Genomic DNA, 11,571 nt, shown 5'->3' with positions numbered 1-11,571 from the left:
GAAAGAGGGAGGAAAGGAAAGAGAAAAATCAGTACTTTATGCATCAAAGAATCAAAATAAGTTATTCTCATCTATTATAAACAGCAAATATAGAACCCTAAATCTCACTATTGTATGAATGGTCATAAAATATAGGGTTGCAAAGCTATATACATAAAAAAAAACACTTTTTTTCCAGACTGCAATATTTACATTAGTTATGACCAACAGAAAAATAATAGATCATTTTCCTACATTTGTAGCTTTACTGCAGGAAAAGACTCTGCTGCTCTTTCTTACACATTACTAATCCTTTCACTAACTATATTGGAGGGATTGACTGGTAGCTCCAAATTCTCAACTTGCATCTCTATCTCGTGCTCATTGTCAATAGCTTTCTTTATCACTGGTTTATTGGTGTGCCGGTAAATGTTAACATTGAGCTCCCTCCCAGACAACACAGTGGCAGCAACTCTTGGCATATGCCTGACAGGAGGCTTTTTTTCTGCCTTATAATTGCAACGCAAGTAGTTGGAAAAAGCCCTTCGGTAAACTTTGTTGAAAAGAGTGTACACCAGAGGATTAATTCCTGAACAAACATAGCCAATCCAAACAAACACATTCAGAAGTTTTTCCATGAGCTTTTGATTACATGCTTTCCCACAAAGAACTGACAGAATATTGGTAATAAAAAACGGGCACCACATGATCAGAAACACAAAGAAAACAATGCCAAGGACTTTCGATGCTTTCCGTTCATTGTTGATAGCTTGCATGGTGCCCCGAGGACGTCTTTCTTTCTTCTTTCTTCCGCGTGGGTTCAAATCTTGGTTAGGGTTTACAGAGTTTTCATCGGTGGTTTTCTTGCAGCACTTCAGGAAATCCAGGCTTATTCCGGGTGGTTCCTCGGTGTGGCCGTGCAGTAACATCAGAGCTTGTCTGCGAAGAACGTGGATCGTCAGGCAGTACGTAATCACCATGATGGTCAGCGGTATGAAGAAAGCTACGAAGGACCCAATAAGAACGAAATTTGGGTCATTCAGCACGCAGGTGGTGTTACTGACAAACACTTTGTCTTCATCTCTCAGTCCAATCACTAGGATAGGAACTGATACGCCTGAATGAAAAAAGAAAAAGAAAAGAAGGTAGAACATTATTATAGCACACTGAAGGATTGAACAGAAATATATGCATTTGTGCAATGGCATATATTCAATTGCATTTTGATGAAGACAATTTAGAGTTCATATTTGTTGAAAGCCATTCACAGCATAAATTTATAGTCACATGATAGAGTAGCTGTACGGTATCAGAAAATGACAGCTTTCTTCAAGTTAGGAATGCCTCCTCTCCAAATTTCTGTAGAAGGCATGGAAGTACCATTATTGAGATAAGCTAGTATAGATATGGTTTGTGTAAGAGTGGATTGTGTCTTGTTTTATTTCCAGTTCACCAAAATATCCTGACCCATGGAAGGCACTCAATAAATATTTCTTGAATGGATAAATTTACATCTATACTCAATGACATTAACAAGTTCAGTTGTTCATTTTTAGCACACCACTTTCCAAATGCAATAAAAATGATGTGTATACCATCTATAAGAGGAATAATAGCATATTGGGTTTGGCTGGTCTGAGTTTGAAATGAGTTTTTAGCTGATAACATCTGTTTCCACTCCCAATTTCCTGATGAAAGGGGTTAACAAGAAGAAATTTATGTGTGAACCTATTGGAACAGGGCCTGTTTCCTCTGGAGTAACTGGAGATGGAGAGGACAGTATGGCCCTCCAAAGAGCTTGCTACAGGGACTCCACCTGACCACTATGCAGAAATATTCTAAAGTAGAAACTGAAAGGACTCTTTTTATTTCAGCAAGAGTTTTTGTGAGACTTTGGGCATAAACATCTTTTCAAGATCAAGAGACAGAGTGAAATGGAGAGTTGGGAGAGATGCAGTCCTCTCATTTTTAAAGAATACTGAGAGGTAGTACTCTAAGTAAGCACCTCCATTAATAAATAGGCTCACAGGCAGAAAATATCAACAAGGTGGGAGCAGAAGGTGACTTGTACCTGAGCATAAGTAAGAAACATGGAAATTTTCAGAAATCACTATGGTAGATCTTGAAAAGGTCGTACATCAATAAGTAGGTATTACTTGTGAGTGAAATTCAAATTTTAATGTTTATTTATTATCTCTAATATACACAGGAAGCTGAAGCCTAAGAACAATTAGATTGCATTTTTTAAGATTTTATTGGAGATTATTATTAGGAATCCTGGGCTGATGGATATCTACACTATAGGAAGAGATAGAAATGTACTCTCAGAGAACATTCCTGGCTTTAGAGAATACTTAGGGAACTGTGACAAATTTGAAACTGAAAGTCCATACAAGTTGCGTAAACACATTGCATGAGGTATAGAGTGACTGGAAGATGAAGAGGTAAAAAGTCGTCGATATATATATATATATATATTTTTTTTACCAGAGCATGCTGAGGGTGTTGATTGGTATTTAATCAACAGGGAAGACATGAAGAATAGAATGATATTTAGGATTTTTGGAAACATGGCGGAGTGAGAGACATCCTCATTTCTCTCCCCTTGAAACAAAAATAAGCTGAACATCTAAAACTCAACAAAAACCACCCAAACTGCACACCAGCATGTCTGAGTGTGGAATCTACTCATAAGAGTTCCCATAGGTCAGAACCACGGGTGTTAGGTGGTGGACTGGGAGAAATAAAGAAGCTGCCTATTGAAGCTGCCAGAGTTCCCCTCAGGAGGAGGGTGAGAGAAGGAACTGCAAATTCCTGCGGCAAGTTCCCTGTACAGCCCTGCCTGGGAAGGTGGTGAACTCCCCGTGGCCAGCTGGCTGTAGGGCCCAGTCATCAGGGCAGAAAGCAGAGAAGCGGCTGGCAGAGAAACAAGAGTTGATTTTTACCCATCGCGGTTGCAAAACCGAGGATGAGCCACAGCCCCCAACCCACAACCCAGAGGGCCCCTCCCCCCATATCCTCCAAGACCAAACACTACGGAGCCCAAACAAACGCTACCCAAACTGTTGCTAATACTGACAGGGACTGAAACTGAGAGTAACGAGCATGATTAAATATCTATCAGAAAATAAAAGGGAATTTTTAAAGCTTTATATAAATCAGGGATCCAAGAGGCTCAGACGCCACCTACTGGAAACCAAAAGAAAAGCACCTTCTTCGCAACAGGCTAAAGAGAGACGATATAATAAATCTTCTTTCTGGAAAAAAAGCAAAATACATTTCCATTAATGAACAGGTGGAAAAATAGTCCATTAAACACAATGAATAACCGAGGTGACAAGGCATCTCGGAAAAAAGAGAAAAATCTCCAGAAAATAAGCTTATAGACATAGAAATATGCAACTTAAATGACAAAGACTTCAGGATGATACTTCTGAAAAAACTCAGTGTGTTCCAAAACGAGTCATATTAGCAATTTCAGAAATTGAAAAAACAACTAGATGAGCAGAGCAAGGAGACTGAAATCCTCAAAAAGAATAGAATAGATCTCCTGGAGATAAAAACAAAATACACTGTAGGAGTTGAAAAATGGAATAGCAAGCTTGAGAAATAGAGTCGACCAATTGAAGGAAAGGATCAGCAATATCAAAGACGGAAATCTAGAAATAAATCAGAAGGAAGAAGAGACAAATTGAAGAATGAAAAATAATGAAAGAGAAATTCAAGAACTAGCTGATACTATCAGGAGAGGAAACATAAGAATAATGAGTATTATTGAACGTGAAGAAAAGGAACAGAGATTAGAAAGCATTTTCAGACAAATAGTTGATGAGAATTTCTCAAATTGAAGGAATGAGCTGGAGCTTGGAATTCAAGAAGTCAACAGAACACCCAATTACCTCCACCCAAAAAGGCCTTCACCAAGACACATCGTATTAAAATTATCAAAAATAAATGACAAAGACAGAATTCTCAGGATTGCCAGGGAGGAAAAAAACCGGTAACTTATGAAGGAAGACCCATTAGATTATCATTGGACTTCTCAGCACAAACCTTACAAGCCAGAAAGGAATGGAATCAAATATTTAAACTATTAAGTGAAAGGAACTACCAGCCTAGAATAATGTATCCAGCAAAGCTCTCCTTTAGATATGAAGGAGAAATAAAGACTTTTTCAGACATACAAAAATTAAGGGAATTATTCACTATGAGGCCTGCACTACAGGAAATACTAAAAGGGGTCAGTTCAACTAAAACAAAATGACCAAAAAAAAAAAAAAAACAAACATAATTAGGAGTAAAGTGACTATTAGGCAAATGGAAGCATAGGAGTGCAACCCTTACTAAGAACAGAGCATTACAAGCTTAAATAATAAGAAGAGAATTGTTATAACAAGATCATAATGAATGTTCAGCAGACATGGAGACAAACTGAAACAACAATAACTGAAAAGAGGAAGATTCAAAGATCCAGATCCACAAAGGGGAATGGAGATAAGGCATGCACAGAACAGAATGGACGAGTATATATACATAACTACCCTCTATATATTTGTAAAGGTAATCACACGCCAAAGATTAACTGAAGTACATAACATAAAACAAGAAGAACCAGAAGTAAAATGAACAAAAGCCAAACAAAATAAAAATAAAATCAGAAACACAAGGACAAAGGAGCAATGGAAACACTGAGCTATCAGAAAGCGAAAGATAAAATGGATATAAGAAGACCTCATATTTAAATAATCATCCTAAACGTAAATGGATTGAACTCACCAATAAAAAGGCACAGAGTTGCAGATTGGCTCAAAAAAAAAAAAAAAAAAAAAAACAACCATATGCTGCCTCCAGGAGACACATCTCAGCTCCAAAGATAAATATAGACTCAAAGAGAAAGGGTGGATAATGATATTTCAAGCAAATGGCATTCAGAGAAAAGCAGGAATAGTGGTACTAATATCAGAAATAAAATAGTCTTTAATATAAAAAAAGTAAAGAAAGATACTGAGGGACACTTCATAATGATAAAGGGAATCATGAACCAAGAAGACATAACATTTATTAATATCTAATCTCCCAATCAGGGAGGCCCGAAATATGTAAAGCAATTACCAGCAGAACTAAAGGGAGAAACAGACCAAAACACCATCATAGTAGGAGACCTAAATACCCCACTGTCGGATATGGACAGATGATCCAAACAGAAAATCAATAAGGAAATAAAATCCTTAAGTGACACATTAGACCAACAGGACATGATTGACATTTACAGAGCCTTCCATCCTAAAACAGCTGCTTATACATTCTTGTCTAGCACACATGGAACGTTCTCAACGATTGAAAACATACTGGGACACAGAGATAGCCTCAACAAATATAAGAGGTTTGAAATCATACCAATCATATTCTCTGATCATAATGCTTTGAAACTAGAGATCTACTGTAAAAAGAAAGTGGGAAGAACCACAAGTACATGGAGATTAAACAACATACTACTGAAGAATAACTGGGTCAGAGAAGAATAAAAAGAGAGATCAAGAGATACATACAAATGAATGATAATAATAGTACAATGTATCTAAACTTTTGGGACACAGCAAAAGCGGTTATAAGAGGAAAGTTCATATCATTACAGGTCTATCTCTACAAACAAGAACAAGCCCAAATAAACAATCTAAAGCTTCATCTTAAAAAACTAGAAAAGGAAGTACAAATGAAGCCTAAATCAGCAGAAGGAAAGAAATAATCGAAATTAGAGTAGAAAAAAATGAAATTGAGAAAAAAAAAGATAGAAAAAATAAAGCAATAAAGAGCTCGTTCTTTGAGAAGTTTATAAAATTGACAAACCACTGGCTAGACTCACTAAAAAGAAAAGAGAAAAGACACAAATAAACAAAATTAGGGATGAAAGAGGGGAGATTACAACAGATATTGCAGAAATTCAAAGGATCATTCAAGAATACTATTAAAATGTATATAACACCAAATTTAATAACCTAGAAGAAGTGGACAAGTGCTTAGAAAAATATAACCTTCCTGGACCAAATCAAAAAGAATTGGAATATCTAAATAGACTGATCATCAATCTGGAAATTGAAACAATCATCCAAAACCTACCAAAAAGTAAAAGTCCAGGACCTGATGGCTTCACCAGTGAATTTTACGAAACATTCAAAAAAGATTTAATCCCTATTCTCCACAATCTCTTTCAAAAAATGGAAGAGGAAGCAATATTTCCCAACTCATTTTATGAAGCCAATATTATTCTGATACCAAAACCTGGTAAAGATAAAAGAAAGAAAGGAAACTACAGACCAATATCTCTCATGAACACAGATGCAGAAATCTTAAATCAGATACTAGCGAACCAAATATAGCAACATATTGAAAAGATTATACACCACGATCAAGTGGGCTTCATCCCAGAAGCACAGGGATGGTTCAAAATATGCAAATCAATTAATGTGATACACCACATAAACAAATTAAAAAAGAGTCATATGGTCATATCAATAGATGCAGAAAAAGCCTTCAATAAGATACAGCATCCATTTATGATCAAAACACTTAACAAAATCTATATAGAAGGAAAGTATCTTAACATAATAAAGGCCATATATGACAAAACCTCAGCCAACATTATACTTAATGGTGAAAAACTAAAAACTTTTCCTCTAAGATCAGGAACAAGGCAAGGATTTCCACTATCACCAGTTATTCAGTATATCATTGGAGTTCCTAGTGAGTACAATCAGATAATAGAAAGATATAAAACAGCATCCAAATAAAAAACAAAGTCAAACTGGCATTATTTGTGCATGACATGATTCTCTATATAGAAAACCCTAAAGATTCCACAAGAACACTGCTAGAAACAATAAGCAAATACTATAAAGTCTCTCCATACAAAATCAACGTTCAAAAATGCATAGCTTTCCTATACTCTAATAATGTAGTGTCAGATAAAAAAGTGGAAAAAATAATTCCTTTTGTAATTGCAACAAAAAGAGTAAAATACCTAGGAATAAATCTAACGAAACATGTGAAGGACCTATATAATGAAAACTACAAGACTCTATTAAATTAAATAGAAGATACAAAGAAATGGAAATAATATTCTGTGTTTTTGAATTGGAAGATTCAACTTAGTTAAAATGATCATATTATCTAAAGCATTATACAGATTTAATGCAATCCTCAACAAAATCTCACCTGAATTTTTTTAAAAAATAGAAAAAATATATCAGATTTGTCTGGAAGCACAGAAGACCCCGATTTGCCAAAGCCATCCTGAAAAAAAAACCGAAGCTGGAGGCATCACTCTGCCTGACTTCAAATTATACTACAAAGCGATAGTACTCAAAACGGCATGGTATTGGCAGCAAAACAGACACACAGACCAGTGGAACAGAATCGAGAGTCCAGAAGTAAACCAATATTTATATGGGCAAATAATTTTCGACAATAAAGCCAAAAACATACAGGGAGAAAGGAAAGCCTCTTTAATAAGTGGTGCTGGGAAAACCGGGTAACCACCTGCAAAAGAATGAAACTAGACTGTTGTCTATCACCACACACCAAAATTAACTCAAAATGGATTAAGGGCCTGAATATAAGACCTGAAACAATAAAATGCATAGAAGAAAACATAAGAACTAAACTCAAGGACCTTGGACTTAAAGAAGATTTTATGAATTTGACCTCAAGAGCAAGGGAAGTAAAAGCTAAAGTAAATGAATGGGACTACATCCAACTAAAATCTTATGCTCAGTAAAGGACATTGCCAACAAGGTAAAGAGACAACCATCCGAATGGGAAAATATATTTACAAGCAATGTCTCCAATAAGGTCCTAATATCCAAAATATACAAAGAACTCATACAACTCAATAACAAAAACAAAACAGAACAAAACAAAACAAAAACAAATAATCCAATCAAAAAATGGGCAGTGGACCTGAACAGACACTTTTCCCTAGAGGACATACAAATGACCAACAAATACATGAAAAGATTCTCAACATCGCTAGCTATTAGGGAATTGCAAATCAAAACCACAATGAGATACAATCTCACACCTGTTAGAATAGCTATAATCAACAGGACAAGTAATAACAAATGTTAGAGAGGATGCGGAGAAAAAGGAACCCTTATATACTGCTGGTGGGACTGCAAATTGGTACAGCCACTATGGAAAACAGTATGGAGTTACCTGAAAAAACTAAGAATCGATGTGCCATATGATACAACAATCTCTCTACTGGGTATTTACCCCAGACTTGAAAACCCATATCCATAAAGATATTTGCACATCGATGTTCATAGCAACATTATTCACAGTGGCCAGGACATGGAAGCAACCGAAGTGTCCTATAACAGATAATTGGCTAAAGAAGCTGTGGTACATATATACAATGGAATATTACTCAGCCATAAGTAGAGATGAAATACTGCCATTTGCGACAATATGGATGGACTTTGAGATAATCATGCTAAGCAAAATAAGCCAGACAGAAAATGTTGAAAATCACATGATATCACTTATATGTGGTATATAAATCTAAAAGCAACAAATGAGCAGGGCAAACAAACAGAAACTCATGGTCGTGGTCTATGGACTAGTGGTTACCAGAGAACTATGGAGTAGTGGTTAGTAGTAGGGTGAAGGAGGAGGGTGAAGGTAGTCAAGGTAAAGGGAGTCAGATAAAGGGGGATTGGGGGATGGTGATTTGGGTTAAAGGGGTCAAACATATGGTAGCCAAAGGAAACTGGACTTTGGGTGGTAAACACACAATAGAATATACATATGTCAAATGATAATGTACACCTAAAAATTATATAATTGTATTAACCAATGTTACCCCAATAAATTTAATTAAAAAAAGGAAGTGATATTTAAACCTTGAGAATGAATTTATAAAATGAGTAGTCCTTTTCTAGAAAAAAAAGACCAAGTGATCATATGAAAAGCAGCAATACATGTGACAGGAATTCTCGGGCTATCGGTCCATCCCTACCACTCTGAACCAAGACATGCCACTCAAGAAAGTAGAAAAGCTATGCAAACTAGGAGACACCCAAACAGAAACTATCCTCAGGTAATTTGGAGCAGGATCCTGGTGAAGAGAACTTTGAACCTTGAATGCAAAGAGTGGCAGGTATCAGAAGGTAAGTTTTACCAATTTTGCTGAAATGCTTTGAGAAATTTCAACAGGCATTTGGGAATACAGAGTACAACAAAACCACACAGGGTAAGAATGCTGTCAACTGGTCTTATTATAACATTTGATCCAAAAGTCATAAATGTAAAGGAATCTCTAGAGAGTGCAGATCAAGCTTGCCTGAAAGACGTCTGTATTGGCTTATCCTTAATGAAATGTTTTAGTGAAGGGCTAGGCTGCAGGAAATTTTCTGGAGTTAAAGAAGCTTATGTGAGATTAAAAAAAGAAGGAAGGTATTCTTTAAAACAAATAATTCACAAGCAAAAAAATTAGAGGGGGAAACTACAGATAGATTAAAAGAGACTTAAAAGACCTATCAAGCAAGCATGGTATATTGAGCTCCTTGGGCTCTTGTTGCAAACAAACTTTAAAAAATATTCATGACATAGCTGGAAATTTTGAACAATGGTTTTTTGATTATATTAAATAATCATTATTTATTAATTTTTAAGAGTGATGTTGATATTCCAGTTATGTATAAAAATAGCTCTTAAATTTTTACATACACATACTGAAATATTTATGAAGTATTACGATATCTAGAGTTTATTTCAAAATAATATTAGAAGGAGAAGTAGATGGAACTATGGATGAAACAAGACAGTCCACAAATAGATAAATTTTGGAGCTGGATAATGAGTACATGGGTCTTATTATATAATTCTATCTACTTTTGTAATCCTTGAAAGTCTCCATGATAGACATTCAATAATATTTTAAAAATTGAAAAAAAACAATGGAAATTCTTTCTGAAACAAATGATTAAATCCCTATTAGACTTCAAATTATAAAGATCTCCCAGATTTAGTGGTCACTGCTAACCTTGGAAGTGATTACTTCCAGAACAAAACATTTGAACTCCTAAATGGAAACACTCACCACTTTGTTATAATTGTAGTAAAGAAGTCCATTTTCTGACAAAATGTTGGTAGAAAACTGTTTATTTTCTCAGTATCCTATAACAAAACCAGAGGAGGGTGTAGGGTAACTGCTCCCTTTCCAACCTCCCCATGCACTGCCTCCCAGCAATGGAGGGACTAGGGTCTGGGGAACTTGCATTCTCTCTGGAAGAATCTTGCAAGGATAGACATGCATATATTCAGGAAATGAGTGCTGGAGTGGAGATTCGATTTCCTACAGGAAATGCTGCACAATCTTCTAGGTATTCCTAGAGACACCTGGGGAAGGCCTCACACACTGACCATAACATCAGTGGAAGTCAGCATTACTCAGAGCCCAGCTCTGGAGTGGCGTTAGCTTGCTTCTGTTAAAAGATTTGTTCATTTTCCTAAGGGACTCTTGGGCCTAAAAGTAGGCCTTGTCGAGGAACAATAAGAGAGAGTAGCAGAGTGATTCCAGATGATCTGAAGGTGTTATTAGATATGTGAGGCCAATTTTATCCCTGGCATCTATTTGTAAAATTTTATGTACATTGTGTAAAGAGTAATTCTAAAGCTGCTTTTTTATTGAGTCTATCTTATGTGCCAGAGTACTGAACCATGCATATTGCCGAAATTACTGATGTAAAATGTATTATCTCAATTTTATTAAAAAATCTGTAATACAGATATTATTTGATAAAGTAGATTAACAGCTTTACCAAATTTATACCATATTAGTTTTCGTTTTTAGAAACCATGAATGCAGTCAACAAAACAAGAAGAAATTCAAGTTATTTTGAGAACATCTGGACATTATGAATAATAGCAATCACTAAAGAAGCATTAGTAACTACATATTGCAAAAATTATCTTATTCAGTACTCTAAAATATTAAAAGTATGTGTCAGTAGTTCTCAAAGTGTGGTTCAAGGACCCTGGGTGATTTCTGAGACTCTTTTAGAGAATTTGTTAGGTTTTCCTTTTCCAACTATTTGTCTATAATACTGCATTTTCTTTATAAATTTCAACTTAAACAACATATCACAACAGTTTGAATACAGATATATATATGAGAATCCAATGATCTTTCTAAAACTAAAGAGATTAAAGAGATTTTAAAAAGATTTTCAGAACTGTAAAACAATGCTTGTTTTCTCTCTGATTATTTTTTGGAAAATATTGTAAGCTTCCATAAAAATATGTTATTTATGTTAACATTAAATGGGCTCATTATTTATTTATTTTTCATTTTTTAATATATATATTTTTTTATTATGGTGTCATTGATTAACAAAATCCAATTAGTTTCAAGTGTGCAATTCAACAGTAAGTCATATATATATTGCATTGTGTGCTCACTGCAATGTTAGATTTCTTTCTGTCACCACATATTTGACCCCTCTTACCTCATCTACCTCTCCCCTCTTTATTATTTAAAATAAAGGATCCACAAATATTTTAAACATTTTTTAGTTTTAATTTCTAATATAA

General features: G+C 35.1%; 1 protein-coding gene across 1 annotated transcript in view; it reads right to left on the bottom strand.

Moving 5' to 3' along the window:
* Window positions 1-275: 275 nt before the first annotated feature.
* HTR2C (5-hydroxytryptamine receptor 2C) overlaps window positions 276-11,571 on the bottom strand; it is a 200,049-nt gene continuing 188,753 nt past the window's right edge. The window contains exon 4 of the mRNA XM_011374359.1: window positions 276-1,096. Coding sequence (XP_011372661.1) covers window positions 276-1,096 — 821 coding nt within the window. The remainder of the gene's footprint in view (window positions 1,097-11,571) is intronic.

Source organism: Pteropus vampyrus, unplaced genomic scaffold (genome assembly GCF_000151845.1).
Source record: "Pteropus vampyrus isolate Shadow unplaced genomic scaffold, Pvam_2.0 Scaffold244, whole genome shotgun sequence".
Classification (NCBI taxonomy): Eukaryota; Metazoa; Chordata; class Mammalia; order Chiroptera; family Pteropodidae; genus Pteropus; species Pteropus vampyrus.
The sequence above is the reverse complement of the archived record's forward strand: the minus strand, read 5'-3'. Positions and strand labels throughout refer to the sequence as shown.